At 55.7% G+C, this 20,756-nt stretch overlaps 6 protein-coding genes across 6 annotated transcripts; 2 read left to right on the top strand and 4 right to left on the bottom strand.

The window, feature by feature from the left end:
- Positions 1-484: 484 nt before the first annotated feature.
- On the bottom strand, positions 485-2,697 carry TRIREDRAFT_74258 (beta subunit of phenylalanyl-tRNA synthetase). The gene is made up of 3 exons (XM_006961310.1): positions 2,640-2,697; positions 793-2,499; positions 485-690 (listed from the first exon to the last, which is right to left on the bottom strand). Exons 1-3 carry the CDS (start codon positions 2,690-2,692, stop codon positions 645-647), a joined length of 1,806 nt encoding a protein of 601 aa, XP_006961372.1. The 5' UTR covers positions 2,693-2,697; the 3' UTR covers positions 485-644.
- A 1,461-nt stretch (positions 2,698-4,158) lies between these two features.
- On the top strand, positions 4,159-6,546 carry TRIREDRAFT_21324 (uncharacterized protein; the record flags this gene model as incomplete). Its single annotated transcript, XM_006960934.1, has 8 exons — positions 4,159-4,224; positions 4,341-4,446; positions 4,547-4,698; positions 4,752-5,243; positions 5,312-5,571; positions 5,621-5,721; positions 5,781-6,118; positions 6,187-6,546. The coding sequence occupies 8 exons, from the start codon at positions 4,159-4,161 to the stop codon at positions 6,544-6,546; spliced, it is 1,875 nt and encodes a 624-aa protein (XP_006960996.1).
- A 605-nt stretch (positions 6,547-7,151) lies between these two features.
- Positions 7,152-8,006, bottom strand: TRIREDRAFT_53080 (uncharacterized protein; the record flags this gene model as incomplete). Its single annotated transcript, XM_006961309.1, has 2 exons — positions 7,152-7,562; positions 7,668-8,006. Coding segments are annotated over 2 exons (750 nt in total), but the record flags the coding sequence as incomplete, so codon positions are not given.
- Positions 8,007-9,089: 1,083 nt separating this feature from the next.
- On the bottom strand, positions 9,090-10,272 carry TRIREDRAFT_74252 (translation initiation factor 6; the record flags this gene model as incomplete). The annotated part of the gene is made up of 3 exons (XM_006961308.1): positions 10,078-10,272; positions 9,791-9,862; positions 9,090-9,723 (listed from the first exon to the last, which is right to left on the bottom strand). Exons 1-3 carry the CDS (start codon positions 10,110-10,112, stop codon positions 9,090-9,092), a joined length of 741 nt encoding a protein of 246 aa, XP_006961370.1. The 5' UTR covers positions 10,113-10,272.
- Positions 10,273-11,322: 1,050 nt separating this feature from the next.
- TRIREDRAFT_119850 (uncharacterized protein) lies at positions 11,323-15,103 on the bottom strand (the record flags this gene model as incomplete). The annotated part of the gene is made up of 3 exons (XM_006961307.1): positions 12,677-15,103; positions 11,754-12,605; positions 11,323-11,351 (listed from the first exon to the last, which is right to left on the bottom strand). The coding sequence occupies exons 1-3, from the start codon at positions 14,904-14,906 to the stop codon at positions 11,323-11,325; spliced, it is 3,111 nt and encodes a 1,036-aa protein (XP_006961369.1). The 5' UTR covers positions 14,907-15,103.
- A 2,850-nt stretch (positions 15,104-17,953) lies between these two features.
- On the top strand, positions 17,954-19,788 carry TRIREDRAFT_54166 (uncharacterized protein; the record flags this gene model as incomplete). The annotated part of the gene is made up of 5 exons (XM_006961765.1): positions 17,954-18,282; positions 18,353-18,383; positions 18,435-18,582; positions 18,883-19,522; positions 19,596-19,788. 5 exons carry the CDS (start codon positions 17,954-17,956, stop codon positions 19,786-19,788), a joined length of 1,341 nt encoding a protein of 446 aa, XP_006961827.1.
- Between the last annotated feature and the right edge of the window lie 968 nt (positions 19,789-20,756).

Genomic DNA, 20,756 nt, shown 5'->3' with positions numbered 1-20,756 from the left:
GAGGAAGCTTGGCAGAAGGATAGACAATCATCATGCTTTTTCTTGTTCTTTTTCATGCATCAATCGCGGTCGAAGCCGGCTTTTGGCTACAAGTTGGCTAAAAGAGGGAGTAATCTCACAAAGAAGGATACCTAGTAGATGCATTTTATTGGAATGGGGAGGAACTCGGATTGTTCTTCAATCAGGCAAGGGTGCTTGCCATGAGCAAAGAATGAGAGTGCCTCAGATGGCAGGGTGAGGTAGATGTAGATATTGTGTGTCAGCGATGATTTGTGAGCGTTTTCATGAAGGTTTTCAGTCCTGTTCGAGTGTAAGTGATTAATTCATCAGTATCTAGAAAGTACTAGAGGGTGTTGTGTAGAATGTTAAGCAGTTCCCCCTTTTCAACTACCCTAGATTTTCATGTCATGCGTGCCATTTATGTGCTGTTGCTACCGACTCTTATTTCGCAATTCCACAGAGATACGGATAATATCTTGTTTCTGAAAATGAAGTTTTTACTGCTTGTTTCTTTTATTGTTCCAACCCAATCTACTTTATTCATCTTGTTTTACGCTCTTTGTTCAGCTGACAACCTCCACTATCCGGGGATACGCTCTTGATGGCATGTAGCTTTTCGTTTTTTGATTGCGCGCAAAGTAAGATTATAAGAAGACCTCTAGGTTAATCTCCAAAGTACTGACGGGGAATCTTTATGCAAATACGTTAGCAGTTCGTTCAACCACAACAACAACAACAAATTGCATTGAGAGTGTCCATGGATAACTCCCTGTGAACCGCAACAAAACTCACCTTAGATCAAACTTTTCCAACACAGAGGGATGCAGGATCCCAAACTCGCCAATGCGCTGCTCCTTGCCTCCCAGCCGGAGATGCACGGCCGCCGCGTGGCCGTGGAAGAAGGTGTCCTCGTTGAGCTCCTCGATCCAGTACCCGTCGGGCTTGACGTCGGTATTGCTGCCGCTGCCATCGCTGCCGGCGACAAAGTTTGTGCGCAGCATGAGCATGAGGCGGTCGAGCAGGCCGTGGACGACCTCGAAGCCGCTCGACTTGCCGCACCAGGCGGCGGCGAAGTGGCGCTCGTTGCGGGCGCGGCGCTCGGCCTGGCTGTCCTTGAAGACGACGTCAGCGGCCTCGAAGATCTTGATGGGCAAGCTGTGGCTCTTGTTCTCGCGGATCGTCTTGACGAGGCCCGGCAGCAGCGACGTGCGCACGACCTGGTACTCGAGCGTCTTGGGGTTGGCCAGCTTGACGACGGTGTTGCCGTCGTCCTTGCGGTTGAGCCAGGCAAAGTTCTCGTCGTGGCTGCACAGCGTCAGGGGCATGACCTCGCTCCAGCCGGCCATGGCGGCCTCGATGCGCACAATGTCGCTCAGCTTGTTGATGGGCAGCGGCGCGGCGACGGTGGCGCTGCGGTTGGGCGAGCTGCGGGGCAGGCGGTTGAAGCCGTAGCACACGGCCACGTCCTCCATGATGTCGGCCTGGTGCAGCACGTCGGCGCGGGTGGGCGGGATGGCCACCTCGAGCAGGTTCGCGTCCTTGTCCGACGGCCGGGCGACGTAGGCCATCTTGGACAGCAGCTGGCAGAGGCTCTCGCGCGACTCGCTCAGGCCGGTGCAGCTGTTGAGGTAGTCGACCTCGGCGTGGGTGACGCGCGGGCGCAGATGGGGCGTGATGCGGGTCTGGTTGTTGTGGTCCGAGATGATCTTGACGGGCTCGACGGTGAAGGGCTCGGCGCAGTACTCGGAGAACATGGTCACCATCATGTCGGTGACAATCTCCAGCTTGGTGAGGTCGGTGGCGGTGATCTCGATGAAGACGTTGGTGGTGTTGAGCGTAATCTTGGAGTGGTCGCCGTTGATGATGGGCGGCAGCGAGCAGATGACGCGGTTGGAGTCGAGGATCAGGGGGTATACGGGGGCGTCCCGGATGATGTGCAGGTAGCGGCCCAGGTGGCGGTCGTTTTCGTAAAAGGTCATGAGCGTCTCGCCCGTCAGCTCCTGCGTCTGGTTGAGCGGGACGAACTTGAAGTCCTTGGGCGGCAGGGCCTCGTATGTGAAGGGGCCCTTGATGGTGTCGAGGTCGTGGGTGCCGATGGACACGAGCGTCCGCTGGCGGGCCAGGTTCTGGTGCAGCTTGTCCTGCAGGGCGATGAAGGACTCGTAGCGGTCCTTGGTGAAGGTGATGTTGCGCAGGATGGCGCCGGCCACGTACGGCCGGACCTTTGCGACCTCGGGCGACACGGTGATGGTCTGCAGCAGGCCGTCCTTTGGCTCTACGACGCGGAAGTTGGGCGGCTTGGTGCGGCCGAGGAAGATGTTGAGGTTGAGGGCGATGCCCTCGAAGCAGAGCATGTCATAGCGGTTGGCGGGAATCTCAATCTTGAGCTGCGGAGGCTCCTGCTCGCCGTTGACAATGGGCCGCTCCTGGTCTTCGGTGTCCTCGTCGAGCTCGATGCCGAATTCGAAGCAGAGGTCCTCAAACTCTGCCGTCGTGAATCTGTTTGGCGAGAGGGTAAGTAAGCGACTGGACAATGCGAGGGCTATCCTCTTGGTTGTTTGTAAAGGATGGATAGTGGTGATATCCTGGTGATATTGGTGATATCCTAGTGCGGTTGACGGGGAGTTGTAGTCACATACTTGCGGCCGAGGGCCTCGTACAGCTTGTACTTGTCGACGGAAATGGTCGGCATCGTGACGACGGGGTTCGACTGCTGGTGATGCCGGAATTGGCGAGTCGTGAGAATTGGCTGGAGTCTGTCGCTTTGAGTCACAGGAATTTTTGGAGGGACGATGGCGGGGTGATAATGGATGGTGATGGCGGACCGATGTAGAGGGACCTGGCAAGCGGGTGAGAGCGCCGCGGAAGGGCAGGTACCTCGCTAACTGACGGGCCAGACGCTGCGCTTTGGCAGGTCCTGATATCGGCGGGGTGACGGAATATCGATGCTCCCTGTTCCCGTGGAGGCTTTTTGTACTTTTCGGTACTACCAGCAGCCCCCTTTAGCACACAGATGGAATGCATCTGCAAGTGAGAGCTCAGCAATTTCCGACGGAGATGCTGCGAATAACGTGTAGAAGAGTACCTAGTAGGTATCTACTGCCTAAGGTAGAAGTCAAAAGCCAAAGTGTAGCCGAAGAAGAGCAGGAGAACCAAGTAAACGGATTACAGCTCCACGCTGTTGGTGATGCTGCAGTCAGGGCACAGAAGCCATGAGGCTCTGCCTTGGGCTTTGATGATGCTTTTGATGCCTCCACGAACTCATTGGTTCGGACGAGATGCAAGTATTTCCATGACATGATTCAGTTCCGATACATCATGCAACTACTTCCCCGTCATGAGGAAGCCCGTATCCAAGCCTGACGTCTGTAGCATGTCAAATTGAACATGGCCGTGGCTTACAGGATCGCAAAGTACCTCAAAGTACCTACCTATTTCCAGGCTGTCCAGCAAAGGGGCAAATTACAGGAAAAAGAGACGCCCAAGGCACAGGGGCTGCGGGTGGGGGGAAACAGCGCCCAAAAGGTACAGGTATACCTCGTTGGCGGGGCACGTTGTGTTAGCGAAATGCATCATAGCACCAGCACAACCACTAACACCGCGGCAGCTTGTCCAGCTGGTTGCCCCAGGTCGCCTCTACATGCCCCGAGCAGCGCTGGCAGCACCGCTGAGTCGCTGTCCAACAGGCGAGGCCTTGCTGGGCTGGGCTCCAACAGCTGAGCAGCTTCGTGTGCCTCTGCATCTTCACCCCTCAAACCTCGACTCAACCTCCATCTCAGCACTCCGCCCTTCCGCCTCCAGCCTCGTCCAGCTGCCCCTCAGCCCTGCCTCTCGACCTCCTCCGGACCGCGGCATCGGCGCCCGTCGCAGCTCAATTCCGCGTTTCTGCTTCTGGCTCGGCCTCTGGTACAGCATCGTGCCCTGTCTGGCCCAGTTCCGATCTGCGCAAAAGCCATCATCATCCCCCGTTGATTGCATCACCAGCTCCAAGCCCGGCCTTGCCATCGACCTCGTCTCGCTCGCCTTGTCCCGCCACACCCTCGATTCCCAGCTTTACTCCGCGGTGACTCGAGCGTCTCGATTCGACTCGACCAACGCGCCCTTTTTCTCTCGCCGCACGCATCCTCGTCTCTGCTTTTGCCTCTCTCGTGACACGCCATGGCTGAAGCGCCAAACGCAAACGACGAGCTCTACCCCATCGCCGTGCTCATCGACGAGCTCAAGGTACATCAAGCCCTGGCCCTTGGATCCCGGCTTCTGCTCCTCTTGCCTTTTCCTTAGCTTGCCGTTCCCCCTTGTCTTGTGGCGCGATGCTGACTAGAGCTGTGCTTTTCCCTTAGCACGACGATGTTTTGCTCCGACTCAACGCGATTCACCGGCTCTCTACAATTGCTCTTGCCCTCGGCGCCGAGCGAACAAGAGATGAGCTGATTCCCTTCCTCGACGGTCAGTGACAACTCGATTATCCGCTTTGGCGATGCTTCCTCATCTCCCTCGCCTCAACCGATTGCCCTGTCTTGGTTCTAACATGATGTTCGTGACGCAGAGTCTGTTGAGGATGAGGACGAGGTCTTGGTCGCCTTGAGCGAGGAGCTCGGCAACTTCATCGAATACGTCGGTGGTCCTGCGTGGGGCCACGTCTTGCTGTCTCCCCTCGAGAACCTCGCCGCCATTGAGGAGCCCGTCGTTCGAGACAAGGTAAGCTGCACGCTGGCGCTAGCTCGAGCGCTCTGCTGACGCGCACATTCTAGGCCGTCGAGTCTCTCAACAAGATCTGCGAGGAGCTCTCACCGCAACAGGTCGAAGAGTTCTTCATTCCCCTCACAATCCGCCTCGCCAAGGCCGACTGGTTCACGTCAAAGGTGTCCGGCTGCGGCCTGTTTACGGCTCCCTACAAGAAGGTGTCTCCTCCCGTCCAGGAGCAGCTCCGCCAGCAGTTTGGTCTGCTGGTCCACGATGAGACCCCGATGGTGCGCCGCCAGGCCGCGTCCAACCTGGCCAAGTTTGTCAAGGAGATGCCCCCCGCCATTGTCATTGACGAGATGATTCCCCTCTTCCAGCACCTCGTGACGGACGACCAGGACAGCGTTCGATTACTCACCGTGGAGGTTCTTATCGCCATTGCCGAGGGCGTGCCCAAGGAGCAGCAAGCCAGCCACGGCGTCCTGCTGACTTCGCTGCGAAACCTGATCGAGGACAAGAGCTGGAGAGTCAGGTACATGATAGCCGACAGGTTTGAAAAGGTTCGTGGGCGGCATGATGATAGGCAGCTTTGGGTCGTTGCTAACAAAGGATGTGTCTCTCTCGACAGATTGCCAAGGCCGTTGACGAAGAAGTCGTCTCCAGAGACTTGGTGCCGGCATTCGTCAAGCTTCTTAAGGACAACGAGGCGGAGGTGCGGACGGCCATTGCCGGCCAGATCCCCGGCTTCTGCAGTCTGGTGGACCGACAGACGCTCCTTAATGACATTATGGGCAGCATTGAGGATCTCGTCTCAGACACGTCGCAGCATGTGCGCGCTGCCCTGGGAACTCAGATTAGCGGCCTGGCTCCGATACTGGGCAAGCAAGAGTATGTCTGCCGCATCCATGATCCCTGAGCCTAGCTAATCGTCACGCAGGACTATCGACCACCTGCTACCCATGTTCCTCCAGATGCTCAAGGACGAGTTTCCCGAGGTTCGACTGCACATCATTTCGAAGCTGGAGCTGGTGAACCAGGGTATGTACAGGAAATCAAAGTATCCATAAGCATCGAAGAAGGCTAACGTATCTTTGCAGTTATCGGCATTGACCCCCTGTCCGTCTCGCTACTGCCTGCCATTGTCAACCTGGCCGAAGACAAGCAGTGGCGCGTGCGCCTGGCCATTATCGAGTACATCCCTCTGCTGGCCAGCCAGCTGGGCGTCAAGTTCTTTGACGAGAAGTTGAGCAACTTGTGCATGGGCTGGCTCGGCGACACCGTCTTCTCCATTCGCGAGGCTGCTACTCACAACCTGCGAAAGCTGACAGAGGTGTTTGGCGTAGAGTGGGCGAGTGAGGCCATCATCCCTAAGGTCATGACGATGGGCAACCACCCCAACTACCTGTACCGGATGACGACTTGCTTTGCCATTTCGGTAAGTTTCTTCTGTTTCTCCTTTGTGTCATCTGTCATGGTAGCAGTGGCTAATTCATTGCAACGCAGACTCTGGCCTCTGTCGTCAGCATAGACGTCATCTCCAAGTCGATTCTGCCCATGCTGGACAAGTTGACCGGGGATGACATCCCCAACATCCGCTTCAACGTGGCCAAGACGTACAAGGTGCTCATCAACGCCCTGCAGCGCCTGCCGGAGCAGGGCACCCTCTACACGATTGAGAAGGAGGGCACCCAGGCGACGCCGTCGCCCCGGGGCGAGGAGCTGATCCAGCAGCGCATCCTGCCGAACCTGCACAAGCTGCAGAAGGATGACGACGTGGACGTGCGCTACTTTGCGACGCAGGCGGTGGCCGCGGCGACGGGCGGAGCGTCAGGAGGCGGAGAGCCCATGAATACTTCACCATAGATGACAAAACCCGTAATGAAGCAATGATTTTTTGTCCTTGCCCGTGCTGCAGCGGCTTTGGGTGCGTGTCGTTTTCTTTTTGAGACTTTTGTCTTTCCTTGGACAGTGGTGAGAGGTTTGATGCCAAAACTCGACCGACTCAAGGGACACAACAATATATACAAAGCTACACATGACTAGGATGGATAGACGGGGGTGAGAGAGGAGCAAGGGAAAAGGACAACAATGAGTTGATGGTAATAGGTAGAGGATGGGTAAGGAAGCGAGCATACAGGTGGGAAGCATACGTGTAGACTAGGGGGGTGCAGTGTAGTGTTGAGAAGCAATCTGCCTCTTTGGTTCAATGTTTAAGCCATGTTTCTTTTCAAGGTTACCTGATCATCATGGTTCTTGTGTTTGTTCGGCTTGAAAGGGGTCAGGTGTCTTGAAGTATGTCCTGCCAGCCACCACTCGATCCGCGGATCTAGATATACCTCTATGCACACACACCTCGTTCCAAACGAGACATCTTTTCCCCATCTTATCTCTACCGCTATCCAAATGGTATCAAATCCAACCCCCCCCTTCCCATCATCTCAGCCCACCCCAAATAATCCGCACGTCACTCAGCCCCTCCTAAAGCACAAGGTACTAATCGTCTGCCCCTTCATCCCACCAAACGTAAACGTCGGATACTCAACCCGTCCCACAACCGTCAGCTCGCCATCCCGCTCATCCTCAAACCAGCCCCTCAGCTCCTTCTCCGTCCAATTGCAGCTCGTGACCAAGAAGATGCCGCCATGGGGGTTGAGCAGCTGCAGGAGCCTCTGGCGATAGATTTCGCACGGATGGGTTTCGGTGGGGGAGGACGTTGCGGAGAGGCTGATTGCGTCAAAGGTGCCCTTGTCGAGAACAATGTCGAAGAGGGGTTTTTCGGAGGAGGATGGCGCGTAGTGTAGGGGGGAGGCGGGATCGGTGGGGGAGAGAGGGCCGGTGAGGAGGTTCCATTCGAGGAAGTTGACTGGCGGGATTCTTTTCTTTTTCTCCTCTTCCTTCTCGTCTTCTTGTTGTTGTTGTTGTTTCTTCTTTTGTGGCTCTTCGGAGTCGGCTTCTTCTCCTTCTCCGTCTTCTTCAGCATCGACGGCGTCCCTCGTAGCATCAATCCTCCTCGCCAACTCAACGCTCTGCGCACTGTAATCCACGCCCAGCATCGTGCCCTCCCAGCCATCGTCCCTCAGGGCAAACAGCAGCTCTCCATTGCCGCACCCAAGATCCAGAATCGCTGCATCACCCTGCGTGAGCTCTTTTTTTCTTCCGGCTAGGATCTCACGGCGCTGTTCATCGTCGTCGTCTTCGTCAAGGAGGCCGCCGAGAAAGGCAACGATGCGGCCTTCGGCGTTGGAGTCGTCGAACCAGTTTGTGCCTGTGTCGGAGGGGTTGGCGGCGTGGTTTGTGAGTTCGGTTGCGTAGAGCTTGTCCCAGCTATATCATTTGCAAAAGAGAGATTGATAATCATGTTAGCTGTTTTGTGTCTCTCTGTTGTGTGAATTCACTCTGGGTAAGGTTGTAAGGTAAGATTGGAGGATGGGTTGATGAGGAAGAGTGGAAGGGGAAGGGGGGGAGGAACTTGCTATTCTTTTGTGCCGAGCTCGGAGGGATCGAGATGAGCTGGTTTACTCGAAGACATTCTGTACTCTTTTTTGGAAATATTTCCCAATGGGATACTTTGCTAACAAGGAGCAGTCAGAAAGAGTTTGTGAGACAAGGGAAGTTGTAGGTATGAATGGCCGCGTCTACAATGTGCTGGACTATAGTATACGGATTGCTATCAAAATGTCAATACTAGTATATGGGCTTAGATATGGAGGGGCAGCCAAAACAAAAAGGTGCAAAAAAAAGTTGCCTGCAAGCAATTAGTGCCGAAAGGGGCAGGCGGTAAGGGGAGCTGGATGAGGGGCACCGAGCTTTGCGTCAGAAAGCGTTTTGATATCAAAAAATCGAGACTCCAGGTGAGGGAATCGGAAAGAAGTAACATTATGACAGATGTCTCAGATAGCTCTGCAAAAACATGATGCTGAGATCTGAAAATGGCGGTGAACTTGTTCTATGTAGGTAGTTTGAGGCATCACCAAGTGGTAGTCATACGCAAGTTTACACAAGAATCAGCCAGTCTCGTCTATTGATCAAGCAGGCATCTATCTTTTCTGTCTGTGATGAATCTCCCAGATCCAGCATCAGGTGTAGAAAAAAAAAAGAAGAGTATGGAATCAAGAGTAAATGGTAAAGAAGCCAAAGCACACAAAACGCCTCCCATGCATGACCAGCAGAAGCAGCCCACCTCTCGCGCACACAAATCCCCAAGTGAGAACCACCTGGAGAGTTTGGTTTCTTTTGCGCGAAAGAGAGCAACGAAACGAAACGAAATCGGGAATCCCATCAACACCGTGCCTGTGTCGGTTTCATTTCCTTCAAGCAATCACGTAACAAATGCCCAGTCCCCAAGAACAAAACAAACAAACAAGTAACAACGACGACGAAAGTGAGAGCAAAGACAAAAAGACAGCTCAGTAGAAACTCTCCACCATGGTGTCCTTCATCGTCGTGTTAATGTTGCTCGGTCCCTGGCCCTCGCCCAGCCGGAAGACGCTCTCGATGACGCTCAGCTCCGTCGACGTGGTATCCAGCCCCGTGACGGCCATCCAGTCGTTCACCACCATGCCCGCGCCGACGACGTTGCTCCCGCGGTTGACGCTGCCCGCCACCAGCGGGATCTGCAGCAGGCTCGACAGCTCGTCCTGGTCCTGGATGCTCGTCTTGGGGTGCACCAGCCCGCCCTGGTTGGACAGGCTCATGTAGCTGCCGACGAGGACGTTGTCGGCGACGGTCTGGCGGAAGACCTCGACGCCCAGCACGTCGGCAATGATCTCCTCCGTCTCGCGCTCCAGGTCCGGGTGCACCAGCGCAATGTGGTCGTTGGTCGCAATGACGTTGCCCAGCGCCGACAGGCGCTCCTCGATGCGCTGGATGCGCACCGAGTCGGGCAGCGAGTTGCGCAGGTGCTGCAGCTCCTGGTCCGACGTCGTCGTCGGCACCAGCAGGCCCTTACGGTTGCCGGCCGTCAGCCGCCCGATGATGCGCGTGCCCGCGATTGTCGTGCGCACAATGGGGATGACGTCCTGCAGCTCGGCCTCGAAGACGCTGCGGAATCAACGTTAGAGAGTGCTGTTTGCCGGCGCAAGAGAGGGAGTTTGAGGTTTGCCTTTACCTGTAAAAGTTCTCGCTGGCGCCGAGAGCCACCAGGGCGTATGAGTTTGTCAACGTCGAGAAGACGCCAACCCTGCGGACCAGTCAGCAACTCCGTCTCTTAAATTCGCAGCAGCAAGACAAAGTTCAATCCATCTCTCCATTCGAGGCATTCCGGTCGAAAGCACACAAGATCCTTCAGCCACATCCCATTGCCTTCATCGCATCACATCACGCCAATCTTCCTTCCCCTCCCCCCTCCCCCACCTCAAAGCCACAGACAGGCAAGGGAAAAAAGACAAAACATACTCGTTGGAATTCTCAAACTGAGCGCGAACAGCCATGATGCCCGTAGTCAAATCAACAACAGAGTCCTGAACCTGTAGAATGGTGTCGGTATTCGGGGAGATCAACAAGAAAGCGGCTGTTTCCCTGTCGATGCAAGGAAAAGATGAAAAAGTCGTTTGTGAGGTTCAAGGTCAGGGTAGATGCTGCTGGTAGGTAGGTAGAAGGTCGGAGGTGGTGTGGATTTTTTTTTTTCTGCCGGATTTATCAGATAGAATTTTCGGCCTCTTTATAAGTCGCCTGGTCGTTTTGTCTTTGCCTCTCTCAGGTCTCCTGCGTGGGTACAATGGTACGAATTTAGATGTAGATGTACTTCGATCCGCCCCAGCTCAGAGACGGGAGTTGATGACTCTTCAGCGCAGTGAGCCCACTAAGAAGACCCCTGGAACCACTGAAGCTCGGCTGAACCAGGCCTCAACTGCACGATCTATCTGAGATAACAGCCTCCATGAATCCTCCATTCATTGGAAAGCAACAAGGACCCAATCAACCCATCAACAGAACATCCAGCAATCAGACAAGGCAAAACACAAAAAAAGAGTCACAAGCTCCATCTCACACCCCATGCAGCCATAACCGCAGCAACCCATAGATGTCACTTGTAATACCAAAGCTGGACACAAAATCCCCTGCAGTATGACTCAGTCAGCGTTAGTAATACTACCAGGCCGACAAGTAGAGCTACATAGTGCCTGTGCCTGCAGTGGCGCAGAGGGGCTCAGTTTTTCCACATCATGCCTGCGGCCAAGAAAATAGGGAGCTGGACAGGTGTGACTCAACCTCTCGACAGCCTCGGCCAGGAATAAGATTGGAATCCTGCATTGCCACGCGGATCCAATGACTCTTTTCTCCCCCTTTTTCTTCTTTTTTTTCGCACCAGATCTTTTGTCCTGGGGCATGATGGTTCTGGCCCATGTAACCCCGTACTCCGCAAGGCTGATTTGATCATCCTAAACTCCAACCACGGCCATACTTGATAGAGAAATCGAGCTGCACCAGCTTCAGTCAAGCAACATCTCCAAGCCTTCAGGGGTCTCGACCTTACACATCACAAGCTTCCTTCAACAGAAATGGCAGTCATCTCTCATCATATACTCTAATACCCTCTCCAACCGCCCTTCTACTCCTTTCCCAGACGTCCCCAAGTCTACCACACATCATCCCAGCCTCGCTTTCATCGTTGCCATCATGCCATCATGCTGTCATCCCTCATCTCTCGTCCAGCCAGGTGCTGTTCGCTATATATAGATAAAGGCAAAAGGCGATCAGAAACCTCTCCAACCCCGATATTCCAACGTAAATCCGCAAGAAATGTGCATTAAAATGAACCTGGCGAATGCTCAACCGCTGATATGAGATGCATATGCGTTCGCGCCATGGTGCCAGCCTCCGTAGAAGAAAGGTAAAAGAAAGAAAAAGGGGGAAAGGGGCCATTGCGTCCTCATTGTCATGAAGCGTTGCTTGTCGAAATCATCTCCTCTACAGTGTCCATACCGGCGCCTTCATCAACACCTGCCGCCCTCTTACTTCGACCGCTACAAACCCTGCAAATCGTATTCGGCTACCATCTTTGGAAATTCCTGGAACAAACGTATTAGCAAGTGTTGAGATCTGAAGAGACGGGGACTGAGATGACCCACCAGCCTTGCTGGAGTCTCCGCTGCTGCCATTCTTGTCCTTGTCTGCTTCGGCATCCGGTTTGGCCTCTCCCTCTTTCTGGCCGTCCAGAGACGGAAGGCCGCCCTTTTCGACCTCCATGAAAGCCGCCTGCAGCACGTCGCCCGGTAGCGGATACATAATGGTCACATCTCGACTCTCTCGCGGCAGGTTGGCGGCGATGCCCACGGCCAGCTCCACAATCATCGACGTGCTGCCTTCCACTCCGGCCGGCGGCGGCTCAATGAGGAACTGGTACAGGTGGGCCGCCAGGTTGGTCGTCATCTTGGTGATGAGCGACGCGCGGTTGTCCGCCGATGTCGTCGAGTTGAGCTTGTGCTGCAGTCCGTCCAGCGTCGCCATTCGCCAGTTGACAACCTTGGTCGTCAGCGCGTCAAACTCCTCCTGGCTGTGCATCGTATACGCATTGCCGCGGATGTGCAGCTCAATCTCCTTGAGCTGTGCGCTGAAGCCGGCCTCCAGATCGGGGTGGAACACCTTGTTGAAGATCTCGTCCACCACCCACTTGGTGATGACGGCTCTGCCCACCGCCGTCATCTCCTGCTTGCCCGTCTTGAGGGCGTCTGGGCTGACAAACTTCTCGAGCCACTGGGGCAGGCGTCGCCAGTCTTTGCGGATGTTGAACGACAGGTTGTTGATGGCGCCGTTGAGTCTGTTGAACCTGTTGACGTACTCGTTGTCGTCGAGCGCAGTCCGCGACTGAGACATGCGCTGGTTGGCGACGGCATTCTGCAGATGCTCGACTTGGCCGTTGAGCTGTTCGATCTGCGACTTGCCATCAAAGTAGAGGCGCTTTACATTTTTGTACTTTGTGACTATGGACGGCACGTTAGCATACGACATGCAAAGCTAGGTGCCCAAGAGAGGGTGTGACTGGGAGACAAACGCAGTTCCTTAAACGCCTTTTCCGACTCGGCATTGTCGCGCTCGTGCGTCGAGGGCTGAGGACTATTCCGCCCCTGATCGCTACTCGCTGCTTCATACCGCGGAGGAGCACCCGCGCTGCCAGCATTGCCGGCAGCGGCAGCACCAGAGCCTGCGCCTCCGGCAGGCTGCTGGCCGGGCTGGCCCATGTTCGAGTTGGTGTGAGTGATGCGGAATCCTGGGGGTGCGCCGGGAAGGGCCTTGTCAGCGTCCGCTTGTCGACGGTTCGTAGGAGCGCCTCCTCCTCCAGGTGGTGGTGCCATGGTAGATTGAGAGAGCTGCTGTTGCTGCTGGTTCGAGGGCTGGACGGGCGGTAGATTGATGCTCGAGACAGACTCCTGAGCCGGCACCGAGTAGTGAATGGCAGGCGACGGTTGCTGTTCCAGCTGCTGGTTCAGTGATCGCTGATCGGCGTCGGGAATAGGGGATTCGCGTGACAGCTGGGATACGGTTTCCGGGTTCTGCTGCTGATGCAGCTGCTGTTGGCCCAGATGCGTGGTGACGATGCGCGGATCTGTCGCCTGATGATACTGATCTTGCGGTGAGCTAGCGGTGTAATACTGCTGGGGTGGTGGCGGGAGTTGTTGCTGCTGCTGCTGCTGCTGCTGCTGCTGATGGAGGCCCTGCTGATCGTAGCCGACTTGCTGCGGGTCGTACCGAAGCTGCGGCTGCTGCTGTTGTTGTTGCTGTAGCTGCAGTTCAAACTGGTGCTGCTGTTGCTGATGAAGCTGTAGCTGCTGCTGCAGGGACTCCTGGGATGCAAGCACCTGGGCGTGAGCGGACTGGGGCTGCAGCTGAGATGGCGGGGGAGGCAGCGGCTGGTGGTAGGCGTCGTCGTAGGGCGATGTGATGTCGTCGGGGGCGGCTGCGTCGCGGATGGTGTTGATGGGCGGCACGGACACGGAGAGCCGGGGGTCCTGCTGGTGCTGCTGATACTGGTTGTGCTGCTGGTAGGGATCGTGCTGTTGATGTTGATGCTGGTGCTGGTGCTGATGCTGGTCGTGCTCCGTGTAGCCGTACTCGTCAGCCTCGCCCACTCCTTGCAGCGGCGATGTCTGGTGGACCGACGAGCTGGGCGTGTGCCAATCGCGGTCGGGGTTCGGCGACAGGCCCGTCTTGACGTTGGGCGGGTTGCTGTTGCTGATGCGCTTGGACGGCCGGCGGGCGAGCCCTACGGTGTTGTCGTACGACTGGGACGAGGCAGAGGCGGGGGTCTGCTGGTCACGGTGACCGTCGTGGCTGCGGCCGGAGAAGATGCCCTTGATGATCTTGCGGGCCGATCGCTTCTCGGGCGTGGCAGACGTCTGGGATGCGGCGGCTGAGGCGGGCGGAGCGGCCTGGCCCTGGTGGTAGCCGACGAGGTCGTGGAGTGACGTCTGCGAGCCGTTGAAGAGGTGGTGGAGCGAGGCGCTGTAGCGCTGGCTCTGGCTCTGGCGAGGGGCGGCGGGGGGGTCAGCAAAGTCGCCGGGCTGCTGCTGGTGTTGCTGTTGCTGTTGCTGTTGCTGCTGCTGCGGCGGCGGCGGAGGTTGCTTTTGCAGCTTGTTCTGCTGCTGAGGCGGCGGTTGTTGCTGTTGTTGTTGCTGCTGTTGCTGTTGTGGTGGTGGTGGTTGCTGGATCTGTTGATGTTGATGCTGGAGCTGAAGCTGGGGCTGAGGCAGCTGGCCTAGCTGGTGCTGGTGCTGGTGCTGTAGCTGCTGGTGCTGGAGCTGCTGCTGGTGGCTATCAAACGCGGGCGCTGAAACTGGCCCAGCAGCGGGGTTCTGCACTCCAGGCACAGGCGAGGGGCCGACGCCGGACGAGCCCGAGTGATACAGGAGAGGCGGCCCAGGACCAGCTGCGGGTTGCTGTTGCTGTTGCTGGAGCTGCTGCTGCTGGAGTTGCTGCTGCTGCTGCTGTTGCAATTGCTGCTGGAGCTGCTGCTGCTGGAGCTGCGACGCGATGGCAAACGACTCGCTGGAGCTGAGGGCACTCGGCGGCGGCAAGGCTGACTGAGGGGTCGCGTCCTGCAAAGCTGCCTCAGCCGTCGGTGCGGGTGTTCTTGTAGTCGACGAAGACGACGGCGGCGGCGGCGCTCCGGGCGGTTGTTGCTGTTGCTGTTGCTGCTGCTGCTGTTGCTGCTGTTGTAGCGACGCCTCTGCAACCGCGTGCTGCGAACGGTTGCTGTGCTTGCCCAGGCGACCGAAGCTGGGCATCCTCGACGGCGGACAGAACGCTGGCTGCTGTTGCGCAGGTTTTATTTTTGGCGCCAGGCCGGTGATCTGATGATGAGCTGGCCTCGCCTATGCGGCTTAGGCGTGACAAAGAAGGGGGGAGGGGTCAGTCCTGCTGCTGTCAAAGGGTCGGGTTCCAGCACTAGTGATTGCGTCGAGCTGTGTTTGACGATGCACGGGTGGACTGTCTTTGATTTGTCCCCCTCCCTCTTTCTTCGGTTTGCTTTGCTTTGCCTGGCTCTGCTTTGTCGATGGTCTGGTCCTTCTTTGTCGGTCCCTTGTCCGGTCCCCTGGGCTTAGACGGCAGAGGGCGGCGGGGAGTGAGGCTGTGTTGCAGGACTCCGACTCGTCCACGGCATGTCCCGCGCACGCTGGGCGCCGCCGAGGAGGTACACAGCAGGAAGCAGCACGGCGGGAGAGAGCTGAGGAGATGGGCGAGTGATGCGCGTCCAGGGGATAAGGCTGTGTCCAAAGAGAATCTGTCGAGAGGGGCGGCAACACAAGCACAGCAGACTGTATGTAGTAGTAGTAGGTTTTACCGTTCGTCGCTCTTTTGCAGAGGGCTCTTTCGTGACCAATACCCGCCCGCTCTTCAAAGGCGCTGGTCAGCCGGGGTGGCGCGCGACACGAGATGCAGACGGTGCCTTGTCAGCGAGCGTAGCGCTGTGAGTGATTTGACAAGTTGACCAGACAGGCTGTGGTCCGGGCCCTGCTAGTCGGTTGATAGTCGATGTACAAAGGTCCAAGCTGAGGAGCAGCAGCGTGATGAGAGGGCGGGAGGGAAACACAGTTGAAGAGACGAGAGAAGCGCCAACTGTCAGGTCCGAGCATCCGAGTTCAGCCCCGGAACAGACGTGGACTTGAAGGCATCTCGAGTCGGCACAGAGCCAGAAGGCTGCTCGTAAGGCTGAGTGAGCTTGGCTAGTCTCGACCATAATATTCGCCTCTTTTTCTCTCGCTGCCCTTCTGCCTGGTGCTGAGCTGACATTGATGTACCTACCCTCCTCACACGCACGCAGTAATACCTACCTCTGTACGGTATAGACAGGCTATTACATGTACTTACAGGCCAAGATGCCCGCTATGGCATCCCCAGGAGGCTGCCTGGGACCCGAGACCAACGACAACTGGCTGTTCTCTCTCGTCCCCCCATCCAGCATCCACCTCAGCGAGCCGCAACGGGCAGACAAAGAGCTCACGAACCCTGCCCGGGTGGGGTAACTCCTGGTTCCTCCAGCATGGCATGTGGGTTGTCTGGATCAGTGGCTCCAGGACTCGCGCGGGCTATAATTAGAACATCAACTGGGGCCTGATCCCTGGGTCCCTGGATCCATGTCGTGTCTCTATGGATGTCTGTCTGTCTGTCTGTCTGTCTGTCTGTCTGTCTGTCTGTCTGTCTGTCTGTCTGTCTGTCTGTCTGTCTGTCTGTCTGTCTGTACATTTGTCTTGTCCTGGGCCATCAGCTGCGGTTCTCCATACTGGCTGGAGATTGGTAGCTACCTAGTAGTTATTGCGTTATCAGTACGGGACCTGGCAGCTGGACATAAGCACTTGAGATTTACCTCGGCTGAACGGGAGCATGAGACCGACTTGCTCGTATCATCGTCGGGCTGCTGCGATTTGCCTCCAACTGCTTAAAGACCGTACAAGTAGGTAGGTATAGTAGGTAGCAGGAGGTGAGACTGAGCTCAAGAGGGTCCTGCCAACTGCAACAGGGTTTATTGATCCATGAACATACTACTCCGTACTCGTACCCAGATGCTCGGCCAAACATGGATTAATCCGGACCCGGTTGACGGTTCCATCCACCGCCATTGTTACGTACGTACCCTGGACCTAGACGAGTTGATGCCTCCTGCTGCAAATTCTCCAGTCATGCTAGTATTATTACTATTACCTCCAAGGCCTCATTGACCAGGCCTCAACTGCTCTCATCTCGACTCCCCAAGACGAGCCCAATCTTGCAGAAACCTGTTCTTCTCATGCATGCAGCAACATCAACCTCCTGCACGTTCCCTGCAGAGCCAATGCATGCACGGCCAGCTTGGTACCTAGTAAATGTGCCTTAGAATAGCAACAGCCAAACACAGCCATCATCGGCACTCTATCTGCACCTGCAGATTCTCAGTTTGAAATCTGCAGATAGTACATATCCGCAAGCTCAAGAACTGATAAAATGGGATACGGCCGTTGAGGCCTGTCGACGGTCCGGCTGTGCTGCAGATCATGCAGGTGAGGTCTTCTGAATACAGCAGCTGGTCCGGTGCAGCTAGTATAATCCTTTGTTGCTTTGATACGATGGCCAAAGCAGGGTAAGCCCAATCAATTCAGTCCAAGACTTGATTCTTCTTTCATTGATGAATCATGTGGATAGCGGCATGACTTGTACAACTGCTGTTTGCAGCCAAGGCACATGCAAGGTAGGTACATGCATGTAGTATTACCATATCTTTTGTCTGACTTCACGTGGTATTATCGAAACCTCAGCCACCCTCATGCGGCACGATCACGATAACTGTTCGGTAAGAAGATTTCACTCACGGATCTCAGTTTCCCCAACCCTTCAACTCCATGTCCGGAAACAACTCCATCTCTGCGACAAAATACACCATGAGAATACCGTCTAAACCACCAGCGGAAGTTGAAACAAGAGTGTCATTACTCTCACGACAATGTCCTTTAATGGCAAAGTCCATCACCCGCCCGATTGCATATCCTGAGCTCCTGGTTTGACGAGCTCTGGCTGCTTTTGCGGGGTTTCGTGGGGAAAAGAAGCCCGGTTCTAGCGGGGTTTGTCGATGGCCGGCTATCAATGTATGAATTGACGCCGTTTACGGAGGCTTTGGTGAGGGCATGCAAGTGTGGCACTAAACTCAAACGGCATCATCGCCATTGATGATAAGGCCTGATTCATACCGTCCTTTATTACCTATCTTTGTGTCCCTTTTGACGGGTTTGATGAGTCTTCGAAGCTACCCAAGGCATATATGCAGTTGTCCGTCTCTCAGGTGAAGCTCTCGTAGGCCATCATGCTGCTGCTCTCTCCCATCGTCCTGATATGGGCAGCAGCCCTCCTACTTGCCGTCTTCTTGATCCAACGCCTCAGATCACCCTTGAGCAAGATTCCAGGCCCAGCAGTCTCCAAATACACTTCCTTGGTTCTCAAGTGGAAAGAGATCAAGGCTCTGAGAACAGTCTACATCCACCAGCTGCACCAGCAATATGGCCCCGTGGTCCGCATCGCCCCGAATGAGGTCTCGTTCACATCCTGGGAGGCCTTGAAGGAGATTTACTGCTCCGGAGGCAGCGGCTACGACAAGACGGAATTCTACGACCTCTTTAAGATTTACGGGAGAAGGTAAAGTCGCTGCCACTTAGTCCCCATGCCATGGATATTGTCGAAATGTCCGATTGACGTTCGTTATCAGGACCATGTTTACAACACTGAACAAGGCAGACGTATGTAATGCCGCTTCGTTTTAATCTTCGGCTTCATCTAACATGGTCCAGCACGCCAAGAGGAAAAGGATCCTGGCCGATCGTTATGCCAATAGCAACATCATGAAGAGTGCATCCGTCGCAGGGGTCCAAGAGCGCTCCTCCAAGTTTGTCCGGCGATGCGTTTCTTCTCCAGGAGGCGTGTCAGACATCTTTGTAAGTCAGGAAAGCTTCATATCAAGGCACCCCTGAGCGCTTCACTGACATTTTGTTTCTTCTAGATGGGTTTGTTCACTGGGATTTTGAGAGTTACATGTAGACAGACACTGACTGTGCCAGCCTTACACGCATATGCCTGCGACTGCATCACGCACCACCTGTTCCATCCCTATGGCACAGATTGCATCGACAAGAAGGAGGATGAAGAGATGATGCACCAGGTGGCAGCAGACGATAGCCTGCAGAGCAAGTCAAAGCCCTTTTCACGTTCAACTGGACGCTTATTCTGACGTGTTCACAGATCGCCTCATCTCGCACTACGCCCCTACTCTGCACCGTCTCTTCTCCAAGGTGCTTTATCTGTTCGCAAAGCCTCGTGAAACCCCCCTGGCCGACGACTATGTCCTGGAAACCAGCCAGCTGAGCGGCACGGCGCCCTTCACCCTCATGAGCCGCTTTGACGAGAAGACGGGCGACCTCGACTACATCGACAAGGCGGCAGAATGCCTGGACCACATGGCCGCGGGTATCGACACCACGGGCGACGGGCTCTGCTTCCTCATGTGGGAGCTATCCCAGCCTCGCTCGCTCGCGTTCCAGCGAAAACTGGCCGACGAGCTGCGCGCGAACCGGGAGACGCCCTTTGACCGGCTTCCGTATCTGGATGCCGTTGTCAACGAGGGTCTGCGGTGCTTCCCGCCGATCCCAATGTCGCTGCCGCGCTACGTCCCCCAGGGTGGCCGCTCCATTGACGGCTTCTGGCTGCCGGAGAAGACGATTGTCAGCTGTCAAGCGTATTCGGTGCATCGCCTCAACAGCGCGATATTCCCCGATGGCGACAGGTTCAATCCGGACCGCTGGCTGGAACCGCAGGGAGACGCGGACCGGAGGAGGCTCCAGTTTGCGTTTTCCAACGGAGGAAGAGGCTGCGTTGGGAAGCAGTGAGTTTTCTTTTTTCTTTTACTTTGGCCTCTATTCTGGTATCATAATGGCTCACTGACGGTGCGATCTCAGCTTGGCTCTCCTTGAGATGAAGACGTTGCTGCGGGATGTGTATTCCAGGTACAGCACGACGCCGCACGAGTCCATGAGGGAGGAGGCCATGGCCATGTCGGACCAGCTCATCTCGGCACGACCATTGGGGCAAACGTGCCTTTTGCGTTTCCACGCTCTCGAAGAAGATGACAACCGAGACGACGAGATATAGAGTAGAGACGCGTCAGTTTGCGCAAGGCGAATTGGCGTTACGTAGGTATTCCGTGCCATAGGATACATGTACGAAAGGGTGGCACAAAGAGCCCGAAAGGCATCATCACGAGCCCCCAGGACAGACAAACAAACAGACCAACGCAACTGCTAATGCACTCCCGCATCTTCGAGGAACCACAGCCTCCTGCAGGTGCCCGACGCGAACCACCAGCTGTCCCGGCAATATCGGGGCATCAGTGCTTGGCTCTTTTAGTCGACCAAAACAATGTCGTTGGCCAGCAGCTTCCTTTGATCTGCATGCGTCTGGGCACTACTAGGTATCTAATAGCACAAGCCCTTAAGCCCGAGGTCCGGCCTTTCAAACCCCGAGCAGCAGGAGAAAGAACAATGCCAACTGCATCTCTGTTTTGTCTCTTTTTTTTTTTTTTCCCCTGTGGATTGGTGGCGTGATGTTTGTCCCCAGTCAGTCATCTCAGCCGAGCAGACTTGGATAATACCTTATTCGCTTATGTTGAGTGAAATGTGCGCCTACTAATGTAGGGCTTGAACATGATGGCATCTCGTACTCGTAACCGGCGGCGTCAGGGTGAAGAAGCAAAAGAAGAGGTACTAGTAGCTGCTAGCACACCTTACCTTATGCAACAGCTGTCCTGAAGCCTCGGAGTTGGACGGATACTGGCAGCTCGCCTGCAGCAACTTGAAGTTGTCTCCATCCTCGCCCAGTCCCAGCAGCGGATTCGGGCACACGCCGAGTCCTCGTGGCGAGAGACGCTCGCACTGCCGCTATCCGAACTTGATCCGACGCACGCACTTCTGCAAAGCGAACCTAACCCGTTGGATCTATCCGTATCCACTCTTGCTTGGGCAGTTCGACTGGAGAGCCGCGTCAAGTGTCCAATGGAGCCATGTACCTGTACTTGCCGCCATAGCGCTGGAGCACCGCATCAATGCGCTGAAGACGCAGGC

This window comes from Trichoderma reesei, assembly GCF_000167675.1.
Source record: "Trichoderma reesei QM6a unplaced genomic scaffold TRIREscaffold_1, whole genome shotgun sequence".
In the NCBI taxonomy this organism is placed as follows: Eukaryota; Fungi; Ascomycota; class Sordariomycetes; order Hypocreales; family Hypocreaceae; genus Trichoderma; species Trichoderma reesei.
Note: the sequence above shows the minus strand (reverse complement) of the source record. Positions and strands in the feature narration are given on the sequence as shown.

Coding starts and splice junctions, on each gene's coding strand:
- TRIREDRAFT_74258 (XM_006961310.1), bottom strand. CDS start 2,692: ATGCCGACCATTTCCGTCGACAAGTACAAGCTGTACGAGGCCCTCGGC. Junction 2,500..2,639: donor TACGAGGCCCTCGGCCGCAA/GTATGTGACTAC, acceptor CTCGCCAAACAG/ATTCACGACGGCAGAGTTTG. Junction 691..792: donor TTGGAAAAGTTTGATCTAAG/GTGAGTTTTGTT, acceptor ATTTGCATAAAG/ATTCCCCGTCAGTACTTTGG.